Raw genomic sequence first — 21,135 nt, 5'->3', positions numbered from 1 at the left:
TTCATAGTTTGCCCATGTTACTGTTTGAACTAAGTCAGAGTTAGAATATATCTTATATCCCATGAAAACTTCTGGAGCATATTGGTATCCGACATAGAAAATTCCATTGCAACCTTTCTTGTCAGACAACTTGCAGAAGGTTTTATTTCAATGTCTTGTTCCACGTATAAGAAAGAGTTGTCAATAGAAATTATATGAAACCTGTCGCAAGCAATATCTACTGTTGTTGAAGAACCTTCTCCAAACTCACCTACGTTTCCATAAGAAACAGCAGTTGTATATTCGTAAGTTCCAGGAACTATTTCTGACCTTCTAATGGCATTGTCGCATTCGTTATACCATTCGGAAACATTTCCATTCATAGCATCCAAAACTGTTGGCGTTATATTCTGAGCGGCGTACATTTCATATGGGTAAAAATATAGAATAGTTGGGTTTATGTGTCATAATAGAACCCACGTGACCAAGCTTTACTTTCTTCCTGACTGAGTTTTTAACTCTTCTTTTTCCTTCATGCCACTACTTTCACTAGATGAAGTTACTTCTTCACTACTTTCACTTTGTTCTACTCTTCTTCTTTGGTGTCGCTTTGGTAACTTGCCCTCTGCTTGAAGTTGTTGCATCTTTGCCTCATGTTCATCTAGTATGTTGCAAATTTTCCATGTCCTTTTTGCCTTTGGGCTCTGGTCGCCCATCTCAGGTAACCTATATCCTAGAAAGAGTTTGTCATAGTTTGTATTTGAGTCGTCGCTTATTGTTTGCATGACTCTGTCCTGAGTTTCCGGTTCAAGCTCTTCAAACAGTGCCTGTCCATATGGAATATGCTCGTTTCCAAATATATGTTTTTGTAGCCATTCTGGTTTTCTTTCCATGTTACCAACAATATCTTTTGTGAATGGGAAAGCTTTTACCCAATCTTTCAGTCTTGCGTCGTTTATTTCTGTAGTTGGTTTTATTTTGTCAAGGAACATGTTTTTCAATACTAACATTTCATTTGGTACTGTCCATTTGAGTTTTCTTAAATATTCATCCCTTCTCAGTTCATTGTCTGCAAAGTAAGTTTTTATGACATTTTGTAAACTTTCGTTTGCAAGGTCATGTACAATAGGTTCTCTTCCTTCTCCCTCCCTAACTTTCTTTCTAAACTCTTCACCAAATATACCATCTCTATGGTTCTGTGTAGTTCTTTGAGATAAATGTTCTAGAACGTCAGGTGTTATATTTCCATCAGCCATGTTCATTTCATACTGGTCCAAAATATCTGCATGTTTCATATCTTTCAATGGCATTAAAGCCGCGCTTAAAATACCAGCTATATCTCGTTCACCATTCAATTCCATTGCGTCTACAACTTCTTGGAATTGTGGTTGTAAGTTTATGAACCACCTATCCGGATTAGCTTTATGACCCCATCTCATTGTAGTTCCATCGTCTGCAGAAACAAAAGTAGGTTTGTTTCCATCTTGGTTAGGTTCTGAATGAACTTTAAACAATGTTTCATTTCTATATGTTTTCTTGAAAATTAACCTTTTATTTTCACCGAGTTCATCCAAAGATTGAACGTTAAATGCTCGTAAGTAAAAAGGGTTGTTGTATTTGTGTACATTTTCTTTCAGTACTTCCATTCTATGCTGAATATTTTCATCTGGTGTTGGAGTCTTTTGTATGTCGGCAAACATTTTTCGATATTCTTCTACTATGTCAGCCGAATTTTTTTTAGACTCTTGGAAATATTCCATATTCTCCGCATACTCTTGTTGAGGGTCAAGATTTTTCGGCTGTTCCAAATCTTCATCTAGTTCTGTGAAGTTAGTTTCCAAAGAGTGACTTGTTCGTTTCCTTCAGGCTCTTCTAGCTGTTGTTGCTGAACTATTTCTTCCATGTCTGGTTGTATCTGAACTAGTTCTTCCTGTGGAGTTTCTTTACCTCATCTGCTGGCATTTCATATATTCCGAGACCGTTTTCAACAATTTCCCTATCTAAGTCATCCGGACTCATAAACCTTTCTTCTTTCGTTCCGTCTCTATTTTTTACGCGTTTCATGACGGGAGTTGAATTGTCATTTAGCTCTGACATCAAATATCTCGGAGTAAATTCGTTCATGTCATTTGATGATATGCTATTAATCATATCCCTTAGCGAGCTGTATTTTCCAGGTTTTTGAATTTATATCCGTTTTGGTGCTGAGCCATAAAGCTAAATAGGTCCGGGTCAGTATTTCCATCCTTGAACTTTCTAATAGCTTCTTTATATCTGTCACTAAAGTCAATACTATCTGGGTAACCATAGTCTTCCTTAAGCCTTTTTAAGAATTCTTGGTTTCCTTGTTCTCTACTTCTTTTATGTCCTTGCTCTGGTTGTGGAGGTGGTTGTTGTGCAGGGTTTTGAACTGTTGGTTGTTGTGTTGGTTGTGGAGGTGGTTGTTGTGCAGGGTTTTGAACTGTTGGTTGTTGTGTTGGTTTTGGTGCATGCCTGTGTCTGTGTCCATGTGACGATGTAAATGTTTTAGGTAGTCCTGGTGCAGGTGCTTCTCTTGGAGGGTTTGGTGGTATATAAGTTCCACTAGCTAGTATATAAGTTCCACCAGCTGGCACATATGTTCCACCAGCTGGCACATATGTTCCATCTGCAGCGTAATGTCCTACCTGACTTTTCGTTTTTAAGAAAGCATTTACTAGGTCTGTTTTGGTCTGTTGTAACTCTTTTTCTTGACTTTTCACAACAGTTGCTCTAACGGCGTCATAGGCACTTTGAACTGCCTGTCTCGTTGCTGCATCTGTTATTTTCGTCATATTTTGTGCTACTTCTTTTAACTCTTTGTCGAAACCTTCAGACTTCAGTTTCTTTCCAGATGAGAAGTCGTTCACTTGTTTCACCTTACTATGAAGAGCTTCGAAGGCGTTCTTAAAGTCAGCATTTGTTAAAGCTTCATTTGAACTGTCTTCATCCGCTTGTATTTTTGTCCTTATTGACCCTATAAGCTGGGCTGCTTTAGCGTTGGCTTGGGCATCTAACCAGTCATTATTAGCTTTTATATATTCTGCGCTTTTCATTGCCTTTTGCATGGCTGCGTCGTTATTTTTACTTTCTTGTGCTAAGTTTTCATACTGTACGGTTTGGTTTTGCAACTGTAAAAGTTTTTCTGCCTTTACAGTTGCTTCAACTTCTTTTTTATACTCATCGCTATCCATATATGTCTTCAGGGCTTTTTGTTTTATCTCTTCATCTTTCAGTACTTTATATCGAGTAGTATGGTTTTTCAAATTTATGACATCTTGTTCCATTTTTGCTACTTCTGCTGCTTTTTCTGACATTTTTTTCGCATATTCCTCTGTACTTAGTTCTTTCAGTTGTTCTTCTTTCTTCTTTTTCTCTACGTTTAACTCATTGAGTTTCTTTGTGTGTCTGTCATATTCTAGTTTCTTTTCGTTTTCACATATTTGCTTCTGTATGTCTATGTTTGACTTTTTGACATCTGTTATTTGATTTTTGAGTGAACTCAAATTCATTTGACTTTGAGGGTTATATGCTGTTCCGTCTGCAGCTCCACCATAGCCTGCCATTTTCGCTAAAAGTGCCGCTCTTAAACCTCCACTCTGTGCACCAACAACTCGGTTTAAAAGCATAGGATTGCTTGACATTTGTTGCAACATAGTGGGGTCATTCAGCATTTGTTGTTGCAACTGTTGTTGTGGTGTCAGTCTTACTATTGGATGTTTCAATGCTCTCTTCCTCTTACGTATATTCTTACGTAGCTTACGTGGCATTTTAAGTGAAGTTAAAAAGCGGTTTTATACTAAACATCTTCGGGGCTAGAGGGCGCAACGCGCCTGGAAGCCCCAATCCCTTTTTTTTTTCTTTTTTTTTTATATGAAATTATGCATAGGATATTAAAATTTACATGTTAGCAATTTTTTTGAATTGCTTTCAATTTTCATATTGAAATTTTTAAGATTTTTTTCTGAAATAATAAGCAAGAATATCAACCTAAATAATATTAAATTCCATGCGTTAATTTCCCCTCAAAAGTCATTGACCGCCTCTCAATCTAGATTTTGTGAGTACTTTATTTATAATTTACCTCTAATTGAAGCCCAATTGCGTCGTCTATTTCCAGTATTTCTTGGTGCATCAACAGAAGCTCCTGCTGAATTAAGGAAATCAATTATTTTCTCATTATTATTTGACAAAGCCCATTTAAGAGATGTATATCCATAATTATCCGTTGCATCAATATTTGCCCCAACTGATACAAGGTATTTAACAACTTCGAGTTGACCATTTGTTGTTGCATATATTAGAGCAGTAAAACCATCTTTATTCTTCGCTTCCTTATTTGCTCCATTTATTACAAGATACTTAACAATATTAAGATGACCTTTTGCAGATGATTTCATCAGAGGAGTGACACCTTCATTATTTTTGGTTTCTTTATTTGCGTCATTTTCAATTAAGTATTTGACAATTTCATAATTGCCCATACTAGATGCCCAACTAAGAGGAGAATTTCCATTGTTGTCCTTTGATTCCTTATTTGCATCATTTTCGATAAGATATTTCACCACATCGAAATGTCCATTAGCTGATGCATAAATAAGAGAAGTAATACCAGAATTATTTTTTGCTTCTTTATTTGCTTCATTTTCTCTAAGATATTTGACAATATTTTGATGTCCTTGTGCTGAAGCTTTCATTATAGGAGTATCTCCATTTCTATTTGCAGCATTTAGATCACATCCCCATTCAATAAGTGATTTAACAAATTTGAAGTTTCCTGTTGATGATGCTTTTATAAGAATAGTATTCTCTTTTTCATCCTTCTTACCACAGAGACCTTCTTCAAATGCTAAATACATGTACTTTTGGTCTTCTTTCGCTGAAAGATTTTCAAGAAATTGATATATACTATTAAAATCAGTCGAATTTGAATATTGAGCAATTTTTGATTGAAATTCATAGGTGAAAAGACTTTCTTTAAGTATGGATATTTCATCCTTTAATTGCGCGTTCTCTGAGTTAAGATTTTTAATTTCATTTTCTTTATCTTGACTTTGCTGTATTATTTCGAGTGAATGCTCATTGAGCTCTATTACTTTGTTAATTTCGTTGAAAACACTTAAATGTAAGTTATTTGATAGGGATTTAAGAATAGAAATGGCTTCTTGAAGATTTTTCAAAGAGAGTCTTGCATTAAGTAAAAACAATATTGATTTAACTCCGTTTTTATTCTTCCCACATTGTTCAATAAGATCAAGATAGTCTGCCAGTTGTACTTCGCCTGCCTGCAATATTTCTTTGATGTCTTCAGCCTCAAAAATATCAAAAAACTTAGCTTCATTAATGTATTGTCTGATATTTGCTAGGATGCACTCATTCGAATGTATAAGACAGGTTTCCATACTCATGCACTCAGAATTTTTAAGATTCAATGAGTCTCATCAATTATTCTGAATTCAAAAATAAAACAGGAAGAAAAGTATTAATATTGTTTCTTTGCATCAATACAAAATTTATATCTTAAATTTTTTTGTCAAACGAAGCTTTGAGAATAAGACAACATATGTAATCACGCATTATATTGAGTAGTACTTGGTGAATGAGCTGATTATCAAGAGATTTTAAGTTTAATTGGAACTTGATCAATTACTTGAGCTATGACAATGCTTTGTTTGGAGATATTTAATAGTTATTGCTCATATTGATAAGATGTTTCGCAGCATTTTCAAAGATTATGCTAACTATATGAAAATTTCAATCAATTTATGACAATTTTATAAAATACAGCATATTTTGAATGCATTAATCCGATTTAAAGAGTATTTTGATAGAATGAAAAAAAAAGGGTATTGGGGCTTCCAGGGCTGCGCCCCTCTAGCCCCTGAAGATGTTTAGTATAACATGCAGTTGATATAAAATGAGGTTTTTTTGGGTGAAGCGGGCTTCCCAGGCACTTCGTGCCTTCTAGCCCCTAAAATTTTTTGAAAGTCGTTGCTGTTGACTTGTTTGTAGAGGACTCAAAATAGTAGAACTATGTCCGGACAAGTAAGGGTCTATCGTCGCTTCTCAAAGTTACGGGCGTTCCAAGGAAGTATACTTTGAGAGACTCTTTAGAAACTTTAGACGTTTTACATAACCATCCATGCTTTTACTTTACATCCGATAAAAGTGGTTTGGAAACCGTTATGAGATGGTTAGAGGACAAAGTCTTTACGATGAAGAACTTGACAAAGTCTTTACGATGAAGAAGTCTTGACAAAGTCTTTACGATGAAGAACTTAACAAAACATTTACAAGAAAGTTCATGAGAAATTAGATGAAGTCTTAACAAAACATTTACGATGAGTTTAGATACGATAAGATAGAATATGAGAGAGGTCCTATAAACCGGAGAAAGTGTCATATAAACATCTGTCAAAAGCCGCTTTTTAACTTCACTTAAATGCCACGTAAGATACGTAAGAATATACGTAAGAGGAAGAGAGCATTGAAACATCCAATAGTAAGACTAACACCACAACAACAGTTGCAACAACAAATGCTGAATGACCCCACTATGTTGCAACAAATGTCAAGCAATCCTATGCTTTTAAACCGAGTTGTTGGTGCACAGAGTGGAGGTTTAAGAGCGGCACTTTTAGCGAAAATGGCAGGCTATGGTGGAGCTGCAGACGGAACAGCATATAACCCTCAAAGTCAAATGAATTTGAGTTCACTCAAAAATCAAATAACAGATGTCAAAAAGTCAAACATAGACATACAGAAGCAAATATGTGAAAACGAAAAGAAACTAGAATATGACAGACACACAAAGAAACTCAATGAGTTAAACGTAGAGAAAAAGAAGAAAGAAGAACAACTGAAAGAACTAAGTACAGAGGAATATGCGAAAAAAATGTCAGAAAAAGCAGCAGAAGTAGCAAAAATGGAACAAGATGTCATAAATTTGAAAAACCATACTACTCGATATAAAGTACTGAAAGATGAAGAGATAAAACAAAAAGCCCTGAAGACATATGTGGATAGCGATGAGTATAAAAAAGAAGTTGAAGCAAATGTAAAGGCAGAAAAACTTTTACAGTTGCAGAACCAAACCATACAGTATGAAAACTTAGCACAAGAAAGTAAAAATGACGACGCGTCCATGCAAAAGGTAATGAAAAGTGCAGAATATAGAGACGGAACGAAAGAAGAAAGGTTTATGAGTCCGGATGACTTAGATAGGGAACTTGTTAAAAACGGTCTCGGAACATATGTGCCAGCAGATGAGGTACAAGAAACTCCACAGGAAGAAGTTCAGATACAACCAGACATGGAAGAAATAGTTCAGCAACAACAACTTGAAGCAGAGGGCAAGTTACCAAAAGCGACACCAAAGAAGAAGAGAAGAGTAGAACAAAGTGAAAGTAGTGAAGAAGTCTCAACAAAACATTGACGATGAAGAACTTGACATGATTTCATCGTCAATGAGTGTAAATGACCCAAAAATATATTTTAGGTGAAGAGGTGAGATCTCACCTGTTTTCTCACCTGTTTTTTCACCCCATATGTCCTTACTGAACTTTCTTGACAAAACATTTACGAAGAAGTTCATGAGAAATTAGATGAAGAAGTTCATGAGAAATTAGATGAAGAAGTCTCAACAAAGAAGTCATGACAAAGTCTTTACAAAGTCTCAACAAAGTCTTTACAAAGAAGTCTCAACAAAGTCTTTACAAAACATTGACGAAGAAGTCTCAACAAAACATTGACGATGAAGAACTTGACATGATTTCATCGTCAATGAGTGTAAATGACCCAAAAATATATTTTAGGTGAAGAGGTGAGATCTCACCTGTTTTCTCACCTGTTTTTTCACCCCATATGTCCTTACTGAACTTTCTTGACAAAACATTTACGAAGAAGTTCATGAGAAATTAGATGAAGAAGTTCATGAGAAATTAGATGAAGAAGTCTCAACAAAGAAGTCATGACAAAGTCTTTACAAAGTCTCAACAAAGTCTTTACAAAGAAGTCTCAACAAAGTCTTTACAAAACATTGACGAAGAAGTCTCAACAAAACATTGACGATGAAGAACTTGACATGATTTCATCGTCAATGAGTGTAAATGACCCAAAAATATATTTTAGGTGAAGAGGTGAGATCTCACCTGTTTTCTCACCTGTTTTTTCACCCCATATGTCCTTACTGAACTTTCTTGACAAAACATTTACGAAGAAGTTCATGAGAAATTAGATGAGAAGTTCATGAGAAATTAGATGAAGAAGTCTCAACAAAGAAGTCATGACAAAGTCTTTACAAAGTCTCAACAAAGTCTTTACAAAGAAGTCTCAACAAAGTCTTTACAAAACATTGACGAAGAAGTCTCAACAAAACATTTACGAAGAAATTCATGAAAATTCAAGAGGTGAAAAAACAGGTGAGAAAACAGGTGAGATCTCACCTCTTCACCTAAAATATATTTTGGGTCATTTACACTCATTGACGATGAAGAACTTGACAAAAACATTGACAAGAAAGTTCATGACAAAGTCTTTACGATGAAGAACTTGACAAAACATAGACAAGAAAGTTCATGACAAAGTCTCAACAAAACATTGACAAGAAAGTTCATGACAAAGTCTCAACAAAACATTTACGAAGAAATTCATGAAAATTCAAGAGGTGAAAAAACAGGTGAGAAAACAGGTGAGATCTCACCTCTTCACCTAAAATATATTTTGGGTCATTTACACTCATTGACGATGAAGAACTTGACAAAAACATTGACAAGAAAGTTCATGACAAAGTCTTTACGATGAAGAACTTGACAAAACATAGACAAGAAAGTTCATGACAAAGTCTCAACAAAACATTTACGATGAAAGTCTTTACAAAACATTGACAAGAAAGTTCATGACAAAGTCTCAACAAAACATAGACAAGAAAGTTCATGACAAAGTCTTTACAAAGAAGTCTCAACAAAGTCTTTACAAAACATAGACAAGAAAGTTCATGACAAAGTCTTTACAAAGAAGTCTCAACAAAGTCTTTACAAAGAAGTCTCAACAAAGTCTTTACAAAACATAGACAAGAAAGTTCATGACAAAGTCTTTACAAAACATTGACAAGAAAGTTCATGACAAAACATTGACAAGAAAGTTCATGAGAAATTAGATGACAAAGTCTCAACAAAACATTTACGAAGAAGAACTTGACAAAGTCTTTACAAAACATTGACAAGAAAGTTCATGACAAAGTCTCAACAAAACATTTACGATGAAAGTCTTTACAAAACATTGACGATGAAGTCTCAACAAAACATTGACGAAGAAGTCTCAACAAAACATTTACGATGAAAGTCTTGACAAAACATATACGAAGAAGAACTTGACAACTATTCTATATTTTTACCCATATGAAATGTACGCCGCTCAGAATATAACGCCAACAGTTTTGGATGCTATGAATGGAAATGTTTCCGAATGGTATAACGAATGCGACAATGCCATTAGAAGGTCAGAAATAGTTCCTGGAACTTACGAATATACAACTGCTGTTTCTTATGGAAACGTAGGTGAGTTTGGAGAAGGTTCTTCAACAACAGTAGATATTGCTTGCGACAGGTTTCATATAATTTCTATTGACAACTCTTTCTTATACGTGGAACAAGACATTGAAATAAAACCTTCTGCCAAGTTGTCTGACAAGAAAGGTTGCAATGGAATTTTCTATGTCGGATACCAATATGCTCCAGAAGTTTTCATGGATATAAGATATATTCTAACTCTGACTTAGTTCAAACAGTAACATGGGCAAACTATGAATGGTTCGCTTTGAGAAACTCAGTACAACCACAAGCTAGAGAACAAACAGACCAGTATGCCACCATTGAGAAAATAAGAAGACTTGACCCTAACGTTCCAGGAGTTTATGTTGACCTTTCTGGACAAACTGCAGCAGCAGTAACCAAAGTAAAATTGAAACTTAGAGTTCCTTTGTCATCTTTCCTCATCTTCAGGTTTTTAAGATACTTGCCAAACTGGGCAGGAAAAATTTCTATCGAACTTACTCCAAGCAAAAATAACTTAGTCATTGCACCAACACAAGACCCATTCACTCTTACTGTAGCTGGAACTGGTGGAGCCAAGTTCTGTGACTTTTGCAAAGACAAAGTTGACTTAGACTTTGGTTTCTCAAACCTCAACACTGAAGTAAACTACTACTTCAATGCTGCTGGAACTGCTTGGGACCCAGTTAAGTTCACATGCGAAAAGTTTGAATGCAAGAGAATAGAAAGCAGACTTGCAGTCTATATGTTGGACCCAGATATTTCAAATGCTTTAGCTGCCAAATATATTGCAGTTCCACTTATGTTCCCTATACACCAAATATCTGTCAAAGACTTTGCAGGTGAAGTTGGAAACCAAAGTGCTGACCCAGGTGCAAGAACAGATATTGCTTTAACAACTGCAATGAAACATGCAGATACTATGTTTGTACTGTTCAGACGAACTATAAATGACTATTCTTGTTTCTACAACCCTGGTATTAAATATCATATAAACATAGATGGCAAATATTATCCAAGAGAAGAATATTCTACAGTTGAGGATATGAGGTCATACAACTTGACATTAGATGCTATGAACTTTAACAACAACTTCACAACAACCATTAACCCTGAAATGCAAAGTTCTATTATGCCATATGTGAAAGTATGGACTCATACAGGAGGTCAAAAAACTCAATATACAAATGGAGACCGTTCAAACTTTTGGCTTGGCATTCCATTTGCTGACTCAGAAGACTTTATGGGTGGTATTTCAACTGTTGGTACAGTTCAAATACAATATACTGGTGACAGAGACGGTCCAGATGAATTGAAAGCAAAGAAGTTTACAAAACCAATAGCACTTTTCACGGAAGATGCTCTTTTGAAGATTCGTTCGATGAAACCTGCTGGGGCTCCTCAGATTGGTATAACGACAGCTTCCATCGAGCAGATTTTGGCAGCAGGTCAGTAAGTTGTTCTTGAACTGACTTCTCTCCGTCAAATATTGACAGTACGCCAGTTTTGATATAATATTGTATTATAAACTTACCTTTAGAAATATCGGTCAGTTTTGTTGTTATATTTTTGTCTGCTTCAAGAACTTTCACCATCTCGGTTATACCAACTTTCTTTGCTTTATGAAAATATTTTGGTTCAGCAAAGACTGCTATTCTATAACATTTTCCATTGTTTGTGTAAAGAACTACTCTGTCAATGAACTTGTATTGTTTGTGTGTGTAAACTTTGTTTTGCTTCAATTCGAAGAGATACTCAAATACGTCCATCTTTTTATTCTAAGTAAAATGTCATTTCCGAAAAATAGAAGCGTAAGTGTTTCAAAAGGTTTAATGGCGATGGCAGATGTGAAGTTAAATTCACCAACTCAAACAAACAGTCAAAGTGTTGTTGTCAATGTCAAAGAAAGAGATGTTGAAGTGGGGAAACCATACGAAGACGAAGATGGTATAACAATAGTTCCTGTAAAAGAACCAACATACCCTGAAGTTAGCAGAGACTTAAGTTCTGTTGCAGATATTCGAAACGACTACCAACAACTTAAAGACAAACTTAAAACTCAGGAGAAGATTTGTCAAGCTTTAGGTATAATGTTAAACTTGGTCGAACACAACCCTGTAAAAGTGAACTCATATGTCATTGCACCTCATGAAATTTTGAAAGAACTATTGAAACTTTTGACAGAGGCAGACGATATAAACATCAAAGAAATAGAACCTGACATTGCTTGCTGTGGTGTTTCATATAATGTCATTGACAAGATATACGTTATGAAAGGAGGTGAAACGTTGAACTTAAAATATAGTTTCCCAGACGTTATAAAAATATTTGACGACCACAACATTTCATTAAAATTTACTTGCTAAGTAAAAATGTCAAAACTTCTTGAAAGATGTTTGAAGAAAAATAATATAGACTTTATTTCATGTAAAGACTTTACACACTTTTGAACGATATGAAAGACCCTGTTTTGTTTGTTCGTGTAGACAAAGGAAAGTTCTATGTCTTTACAAAATATTTGAACTTCTTAGACAGAGAACTTCAAGAAACGCCATGTGAAAGTTTAGATGAAGTTCTTCTCCACTTTCAGAAAAACTTTTAAATATATGTAAATGGCAGAAGACATAGTGGTTTATACTATTACGACTAAAAACCCTGAGTCATATAATTCTATAACAACAAACTTACAAAGTCCTCAAGGACGATATTGTAAACTGACCTTAAACACGATGACGACTAAAGCCTGTTTTGCTCTTTTGACACCAGAAGACTTTGTTGTTGTGAATGGTAAAAAATACTCCTTTGAAGATACTTACTCAGATATACCACCAACAGGTTTTGTTGACTTATTTAATACTTTAAGGACGGATGTAACATGTGCTGCAACTAGAGCAGGTTTCATTATGTTTGGATGTCCGACTGAGTTTAGTATAAACGATATGAGCTATAATACAAAACTTATATCTGGTTTTTACTACCAACAGTTTCCTATAACAGGAAAAGGTGTCATACAAGGTCTATCTATTCCATTGACTTTAAGTACACCTATTTTATATATTGTTTCAAACTTAGGTTCAAAGTGCTATTCGAATGTCGACAGAAACTACTATGACCAAAAGATACTCATGCGTATAAACAACACATTCTCTGCTGGTTTGCCTATTGTTCATTCGAATGCAGAGTTTTCAGCTTTAGTAAACTCAAACACTTTAGCAAACATAAACTTAACCTTAGTCGACGCAAACTTTGTTCCTGTAAAACTTTTATGTCCTATGTATTTGTCAATGACGGCAGAAAGTTTCGAATTGGAAGATGCAACTGGTGAAAGTATTGTACTACAAGAACAACTTCAACAACAAATAGCTCAAGAACAACAAATGCAACAAATGGAACAAATGCAACAACAAAGTCAAGAATAAAAAAAATATTTTTTTTTATTTTTATAAAAATGTACAGAATAGACGTTTCAGATTTTTATGACTTCCAAGCGTTCAGAAATATGTGTCCATTTAGAGACTATAACAAAGCAGTCGAGAATTTGAAACGTTTAGTCATTTATGTCGACTCTGCCCCAGAATGTTATGTTATGAAAGAATGGGATGTAGTCTTTAACAAACCTAAGCGACAATAGTTTCAGAACAAGAATGTAAACAAAACTTAAGAAAATAAAAGTCGTACAAGTTGGTATGAAGATGTTAGATGCTTGGGATATCTTATTGTCAAAGTTAGAAGATTTTTCAGTTCGTGGTATAAAGTTCTATACACCTTCTCCAAACTTCTATTCTATCTTCACTGGATATAAATACGAACAAGTAGAATGGAAAGAAAATGTTATAGAAGCTTGGTTAGACCATGTCAAAGAAATTATATGCAATGGAAACGAAAGAGTCTATGAGTATATCTTATGTTGGTTTGCAAACATCTTACAACATCCAAGTGCTAAAAATGAAACTGCTCTCATTGTAATTGGAAAACAAGGAACAGGTAAGAACACTTTCTTTACAGATATCTTATGCAAACTGTTAGAGGGCTATTCGAACCCGAATATGACAAACTTAGAAAACATCTGCGGTAAGTTTAACTCTTCAATAGAGAATATGAAACTTATAGTATGTAACGAACTTCAAAGTATAGATACAACAAAAGTTTTGAACTCGGATGCTTTGAAGAGTCTTATAACAGACAAAGTTGGAGTTGTTGAAAGAAAATATAAAGACCAAAGAGTTTGTGAAAATGTTGCAAATTTCATCATGGTTTCAAACAACGCCGTTCCGATGAAGTTAGAAAGTTCTGACAGAAGATATGTAGTTGTCAGAACGTCAGAAGCTCATATGCAAGATACAGAATATTTTGACGACTTAGCAGAAACTTTGACATCTGACTTTTACAACCACTTGTTCTCATATTTCATGACATTAGATATTTCAAGTTCAATCCAAGACAAATTCCACATACCGAAGAGAGACAAACATTGTTAGAAGCAAACAAGAGTGTATATGAACTGTTCATAGATGAAACTGACTTTGAGTGTTTAGATGAAAGGTCATTGTACGATTCGTATAAACAGTATTGTCAAGAATATGGTTATATGACAGCGTCTAAACGAACATTCTTGGCAAATGTCAAAAGTCTTTTAGACGTACAGAATGGTGTATATACAAAGAAAAATTTTTCTGAGTAAATTTTAAAAAAAATATTTTTTTATCCGATAGAAAAGATGACGAAATTCATCTCAGTCAACAAGTACATGTCAGGACTTAAAGAAGAACTAGACCCATTCACATATTTGAATGTTTACTTCTACCATTTTGAAAAGTCTTCATTTGACAAAGTTTGGAACATCGAACCAGTTAAGTTTGCTATTGTGACTAAAAATGGTGCGAAATTTGAAGACTTAGACATAGAAGGTTTGTTAACAGTCAAAGAAAGTTTTGACAGAAGGTTTTCAAACCTTAAAGAAGGCAAAGCATACAAACTTGTTATACCTTATGAACCAAAGAAAGCAGACGACTATGAATATTATGAGTCTAAGATAGTTGAAGTTCAAGGTAAATTGGGTAAAAAGATTTTAGAGTCTAAGCCAGTGTTTGCTCCTAAAGAGGAAGAGAACATTGACATTGACCCAGAAATGTTCTAAAAATAAAATTTTATTTTTACATTGTCAAATTTCTTTTTCTCTGGCTCTGGTTCTTTCTTCTCTTCTTCTACTTTCTTTTCTTTCTTTTCTCTCTTCTTCTTTTCTGGTGGAGTTATGTCAAACTTCTCAGAACCATATTTTTGTAAAAGTGCTTTGTCATTTAATAGCTCTTCTATTCTGTTTTCTATTTCATTTTCAAGAACAGCGCATGTGTCTTCTTTGCATTCTAAGAAGTTTTGTTGGACTTCATCTCTCCAAGAGGCGTCATCTCTGTCAACAAGTCTGTCATTGACAAATTTTAAGACTTCTCTGCTTAATGTTTTATGGTTCTTGTCATATTCCCAGAAACAGAACTTTAGAACAAATTCACCTTTCTTGTTTACACTATGTAAGATTTTATGGTCGACAGATGTTTTGCTGTCGAAAAGCTTGTCTCGAATATAGATAGCGAAATCGCTAGACATTTTAAAAGATAAAAATTTTAATTTTTCTAAAAATATGTTAGAAAAAAAGTTTGCTGACATTGACAAGAAATTTGAGAATGTTTTAAACAAACAAGAGGAAGTTGGAAAATGCTCAGATAAAACCCATACATGACAAGTTCTTATTTGCTCAGAATGGTATAACAGGTCTAATTGCACCACCTGGGTCGGGTAAGACTTTCACTTATCTTAAAATGGCTGCACAACAACAAGAACTAGATGAGAAGAACCCATTCTATGAGTTAGTAGTCATTTGTAGTACTTCTGGTCAATTTGACCAAACCGTCAATTCGTTCAAAGATATTATAAAAAAGTCTAAGTTAGTATGTATAAAAGACTCTGAGTTGTTAGATTGGATAAAGAAGTACCAAAGAAGAGTTTTGAAGTACAATGCTATAAATGAGTATGTCAATTCTAAGTTTAAAGACCCAAATGAGGAAATGCAGAGAATATTAGAGAAGAAACACTTCAGAAACAAACAGAAAGAGATAGAATACATTTCGAAGAAATTGCAATCTTACGATTGGAAGACTTACCCTCACAGATGTCTTCTTATCTTAGATGACTTTGCTTCTCATCCTTTGTTAAAGAATAGAGAACAAGACATGTGTCGAATTCTTAAGAAGCTCAGACACTTTAACATTTCAGTTGTCATTTGTGTACAGACAGCAAAGAGTTTAAGTAAGGATGTAAAGAGAATACTTACTGATATCATACTTTTTTCCGGATTGTCCGAAGACGATTTCATGGAACTTATGAAAGAGTCCATGGCAGGTAAGTTTGACAGACATGAACTATGGGAGAAGTACAAAGTCATACAAGACCCTCATACTTCTTTCAGAATTCACATCTACGCAAACAAAGTTCAAATTGTAAAAAGTCAAGCGTAAAAATGTAAGTGTTTGAGTCTTAGTCTGTTGTGGTGCTGGGGCTGTCGGTTCTTCTGACTTTGGAATGGACTCGGTTGGTGGTACGTCGGACATTCGTTTGTGTCCTGTCGGAAGGAAGGACTTTTCCTGTCGGAAGGAAGGACTTTTCCTGTCGGAAAGAAAAACTTTTCCTGTCGGAAGGAAAAACTTTTTCTGAAGGTCGACCAAAAAGTTCTCAATTTTCGAAAATTTGAATGGTTTACGGACGAACAACAGAAAAAATTTTTCCTGTCGGAAAGAAAAACTTTTCCTGTCGGAAAGAAAAACTTTTCCTGTCGGAAGGAAGGACCTTTCCTGTCGGAAAGAAAAACTTTTCCTGTCGGAAGGAAGGACTTTTCCTGTCGGAAGGAAGGACTCGGAATGTCGGAAGGAAGGACTCGGAATGTCGGAAGGAAGGACTCGGAATGCCAGAAGGATTTGACAAGACAATTTACCTTATAGAGCTACCTGAGCCATCTTTGGTGTCAAGCTTGAAAAATAAACGCTTTACATGTATTTTTCAGCAACTTCGTCAAAATAATTTATAGCACTATCTATCTCATCTACTTCAAACGTTTCTTTACCTTTCGTGGGAGCACCATACCTTTTCTCAAAAACTTCAAGCAGTTCTGTTTCAGCAGCTCTCACCAAACACAACCTTAACTCTATTGACTATACTGTCATATCTTTTAGTTATATTATATGTTCTTCCTATCTTATATCTCTTTGTATTGAAGTCCTTCGGTTTCTGAACGATGTAAAGTAAGCCTTCACTGCAACGTTCCGTATCGAATGAACCATATGTTATGAAATTATATCCAACAACTGGGTCAATCCAGAACAAAACTAGTGGTATAAGACTTTTGTCGATGAGATATGCTGTAGTTCCATGAAATCTTACCGATATCAAAAGCTCAGGATTTCTTGTCAAAATTTTCTGAGTTGAAGCATTTCTAACCCAGTCCTTTGCTCTCTTTCCAGATGGTGTTAAAATGTCTGACAAAGAATATTTTTTGTATTTCTTTGAGTATCTTACGTTTAAATCACCTATTCTAACCACTTTGGTGTCATTGTCTATCTTTTTAACTGTTTCAAACTCAGTGTTTGTCATTTACTGTCTTTACATACAAAATAAAAAAAAATATTTTAAAAAAACTAGCGTTAATTTTATTTTTTCTATCTTGTATAAAAGATATGATTTCATAGAGTTTTTTTACGATTTTCATGAGTTTTAGGCAACCCCTGTAAAAGTCGGGGTAGCATTTTTTCACGATTTTCATGAGTTTTAGGTGAGTGGTTTTTTTTTACTACTCGCATTTTTTCACGATTTTCATAGAGTTTTTTTACGATTTTCGTACGGAATCTCTATCCTCGGTTTTCCTTGGGTAGCAAACATATGAGGAAATTCATGAAATTTGGTCATTTTTTTACGATTTCAGGGATTTTTTTTACGAAGTGTCAAAGTTCTCTTCGTCAAAAAAATACAGTTATATCATGAAATTTGGTCATTTTTTTCAGCAAAAATATATTTTAGATCTAACCAGGTCCCTCGGTTAAATGAACTTCTCTGAAAAAGTGTGACAACATGACATTTTGACAACAACACAGGAAATAGACTTCTTCGTATATGTTTTGTTGAGACTTCATCGTAAATGAGCGTAAATCAGACAAAAATATATTTTAGGTGAAGAGGTGAGATCTCACCTCTTTTCTCACCTCTTTTCTCACCTCTTGAATTTTGTATAAAAGATATGATTTCAGGGATTTTTTTTACGAAGTGTCAAAGTTCTCTTCGTCACTCATAACAGTTATATAATGAAATTTGGTCATTTTACTCAGCAAAAATATATTTTAGGTGAAGAGGTGAGATCTCACCTGTTTTCTCACCTCTTTTCTCACCTCTTTTTCACAAGCGTCTTACATGAATTGTACGATGTATATTTGAAATCCTAAACAGTTTTGTAGCTTCTATTTCTTCTGTCAGTATGTCAAAAGTTTTAACAATGCCGAATGTTTCTTTATATTTCTTCTTGACATCTGAAAGAAGGAAATCGTCAGCAGTTGGATAGTTTTTGTTCAGAAATGTCAACATGTCCATTTTATCTTCTGCTGGTTTCTCTGCTTCTTTCTTTAAATCTGCATAGTCGTTTCTCATACGTTCTATCTCTTTGACGGAGTAGTTATATTTCCTCATTGCTGCTTTACATTTAGAACATTGTGGGTTCATTTTAGCATTGTACATTGAAATTTGACCTGCTAAAACAACTAAGGCGTCAATGGTTTTCTTTAACTCAAAGGTTGCTGGTTTTATCTGTTCGTTCCATACTTTACCTCTTTTATCTTTATCTCTTATCTGCCATACACATTTTGCAACTAACGAAACAAAGTTGTCGTAGGTCTTAAATTCTTCAGATTTGTATATGTCAGAGATGTTCTTATATACCATATCGCAGTCTTTGTCCATGACTTTGTGGTTGCAATGAAATCCAAGAAACTCATAGTTTACCTTACGTATGAACTTCTTGGTTTCTACTGAGTCAGTTGCTTTGACTTCTATTTCATCGAATTCTGGAATAGTAAGCTTTTGTTGTTGTATTTCAGGAAGTTTAGGTAGATGGTCAATAATATCCTGCATTTCATAAAGATATTCTTCATTTGTTTCATCTTTTGCACTACAGTCTAAAACTCCTTGGAGAAGTTCTTGCTTTATCTTCTGGATTTCTGTTTCGAAAGTATATGAAGAAGGAATGAAGCTTTTCATCTCTACTAACATTGAAGTTGGGTTCATGACTAACGAGTTTGGTGCTGTTGTTGCTAACATGTTCTTACAATAAAAATAAAAAAATATTTTTTTAAAAAAACTAACTTTTTATTTTATTTCGGGAAAATTCATGAAAATTCAACGGGTGAGAAAAGAGGTGAAAAAACAGGTGAGATCTCACCACTTCACCTAAAATATATTTTTTGGTGGTACGTCGGACATTCGTTTGTGGCTTAACCGTCGGACATTGTCTTGAAACAGTACAAATATTGTCTTGAAACAGTGCAAGTCTTGTTCTGAAACAGTACAAATATTGTTCTGAAACAGTACAAATATTGTTCTGAAACAGTACAAATATTGTTCTGAAACAGAACAAGTCTTGTTCTGAAACAGAAAATTTTTCTCACAAATTGAGAGCTTTTACGGGAAATTTGTTCTGAAAAAGTTCAAGTCTTGTTCTGAAAAAGTACAAGTCTTGTTCTGAAACAGTACAAGTATTGTTCTGAAAAAGTACAAGACTAGTTCTGAAACAGTACAAGTATTGTTCTGAAAAAGTACAAGACTAGTTCTGAAGCAGTGCAATGGACAACATCGAGCCATTAGATGAGGCAATTTACCTTATAGAGATAAATGAAGTTGTTAAGCAGTACTTGGGCAAGGACAAAGCCAACAAGTCCCTCGGCTTCTGGTTGTCTGGAAGAGGTGCGCTGAAAATCGAAATTGAAACCGGAATTCCAATTCAAATACCAGAAAACACTCCTGTAGACGACATAAAGGAGATGAAGAAAGAAGCTCTTCTCAAGTTCTTTGCAAAGCACCCATGGATACAACTTCCAAACAGAGAGAGTCCAATTCCACGAATTATACAAATTCTCGGGTCAGCCGTTCTACATAACCTCAGAAGGCGGCATCCAACCAGTTCAGTAAACATCTCATTTTAACTCACTTTTTTTCTATCTTAAGGAAATTCATGAAAATTCAACGGGTGAAAAAAGAGGTGAAAAAAGAGGTGAGATCTCACCACTTCACCTAAAATATATTTTTCAATACTTTTTCAGCACTTTTCCGTAGTTGTATATGAAAGACAATTCGAGATAAAAGTCATAGTACAATGGAATAATATGCTGCACACCGTTTGTTGTGAACCAGACTTGAAAGTCAGAGAAACTGTTACTAGGTGGTTCGTAGAATTTAGAAGCAAAGTCATAAAAGTCCTTACCGATACACAGAAAACTGTTGTTGCTTGAACTGAAACTTGCATGACACATGACATTTGAGGGTCAAACACGTTTCTATAAACTGTCAAATCTGCTGGTGGGAGTATAAATTTAAATGGACCATCTGGTGGCAATGGTTCGTTCTGGTTTAGTAACCGAAGAAATTGTGCCCAAGAACGTTTGTCTACTCCCCAATATAAAAACTCTGTATCTCTTGGAGGGTTAATTTCAATCTTTTGAAATGAAACTGTGGAGTTCATCTTGTCGTATTCTAGCTTCAGATAGTATGTTCCATTTAGTAAAGAGTGGTATTTTTCTTGAAATTCCCAGTAGTATTTGTTTATTTGAGTTTGAAAGTCATTTAGAGTTTTTTCAAGACTTTCGTCTGAACGAATTGTAAAGATTTTCATTTCATCAAATTTTTCTATTAGACCGTCAGAACCTTTATACTGACCATGAAAATATACTGCAAACATAAACGCGTTAGTTCTATTTGAAAACAAAACTCTTCTAAATCCTATTGCCTTTGCATCTGAAGGACTTTGAAGCCAACGAATTGGATAGTCAAACCTGTATGTTCGGGATGAAATTTCTTCATCTGAAATATTTCTACCAGCGTTTGTAAAGATATAGTCTAACGGTTTTGTATCTGCTACTTTTGTTCTTTGTTTTTCAACCTGAAGCATTTAATATATGTAAAAATATACTGTTTTAAAAACGTTTTAAAATGGTATGCCATATAGCTTCTTGAATTTGTTAAGAAGTATTTTAACGTATTTTCCATCTGTATCTCTAGCGTTTACATAAGCATAGCCTGCCTTAGTAAAATATACTTGTAATTTCCTATAGTTTACGCCGGTATAAAAGTAGAAAGAGTCTTGTTCTTCGCTATAGTAGTAAAACTCAAACGTATGCTTACCATAGTCTGTAATTTCAATTGTTTCATCTTCTAGTTCGTCGACAAATTCGAATACAATATCTCCAAATTTGCCTATGTTCTTATTGTTTTCAGAACGAGTGACCCAACGCAAGTTTTCAAGTCTATTGTCGTTTCTTATACGGTTTATATGGTCTACAAAAGG

General features: G+C 34.7%; 5 protein-coding genes and 3 pseudogenes across 8 annotated transcripts, besides 2 other annotated features; 3 read left to right on the top strand and 5 right to left on the bottom strand.

Annotated features, from left to right (window-relative positions):
* Positions 1–1,475: part of a mobile genetic element that runs on past the window's edge.
* Positions 1,476–1,994: 519 nt separating this feature from the next.
* On the bottom strand, positions 1,995–3,767 carry TVAGG3_0333060 (annotated as a pseudogene). Its single transcript has one exon. A coding segment is annotated over exon 1 (1,773 nt).
* Positions 3,768–4,070: 303 nt separating this feature from the next.
* On the bottom strand, positions 4,071–5,405 carry TVAGG3_0333050 (protein ubiquitination; the record flags this gene model as incomplete). Its single annotated transcript, XM_001298459.1, has 1 exon — positions 4,071–5,405. The coding sequence occupies one exon, from the start codon at positions 5,403–5,405 to the stop codon at positions 4,071–4,073; it is 1,335 nt and encodes a 444-aa protein (XP_001298460.1).
* Positions 5,406–6,439: 1,034 nt separating this feature from the next.
* Positions 6,440–7,432, top strand: TVAGG3_0333040 (protein of unknown function, DUF4106 family; the record flags this gene model as incomplete). Its single annotated transcript, XM_051230517.1, has 1 exon — positions 6,440–7,432. The coding sequence occupies one exon, from the start codon at positions 6,440–6,442 to the stop codon at positions 7,430–7,432; it is 993 nt and encodes a 330-aa protein (XP_051100247.1).
* Positions 7,433–9,454: 2,022 nt separating this feature from the next.
* Positions 9,455–21,135: part of a mobile genetic element that runs on past the window's edge.
* Positions 10,898–11,317, bottom strand: TVAGG3_0333030 (uncharacterized protein; the record flags this gene model as incomplete). Its single annotated transcript, XM_051230516.1, has 1 exon — positions 10,898–11,317. One exon carries the CDS (start codon positions 11,315–11,317, stop codon positions 10,898–10,900), a length of 420 nt encoding a protein of 139 aa, XP_051100246.1.
* On the top strand, positions 12,161–14,229 carry TVAGG3_0333020 (annotated as a pseudogene). Its single transcript has one exon. A coding segment is annotated over exon 1 (2,069 nt).
* On the top strand, positions 14,266–14,573 carry TVAGG3_0333010 (protein of unknown function, DUF4108 family; the record flags this gene model as incomplete). Its single annotated transcript, XM_051230515.1, has 1 exon — positions 14,266–14,573. A coding segment is annotated over one exon (308 nt), but the record flags the coding sequence as incomplete, so codon positions are not given.
* TVAGG3_0333000 (organellar and viral DNA polymerase type B) lies at positions 17,982–18,896 on the bottom strand (the record flags this gene model as incomplete). The annotated part of the gene is made up of 1 exon (XM_051230514.1): positions 17,982–18,896. The coding sequence occupies one exon, from the start codon at positions 18,894–18,896 to the stop codon at positions 17,982–17,984; it is 915 nt and encodes a 304-aa protein (XP_051100244.1).
* Positions 19,880–20,739, bottom strand: TVAGG3_0332990 (annotated as a pseudogene). Its single transcript has one exon. A coding segment is annotated over exon 1 (860 nt).

This window comes from Trichomonas vaginalis, chromosome V, assembly GCF_026262505.1.
Source record: "Trichomonas vaginalis G3 chromosome V, whole genome shotgun sequence".
NCBI classification, from domain to species: Eukaryota; Parabasalia; order Trichomonadida; family Trichomonadidae; genus Trichomonas; species Trichomonas vaginalis.
Note: the sequence above shows the minus strand (reverse complement) of the source record. Positions and strands in the feature narration are given on the sequence as shown.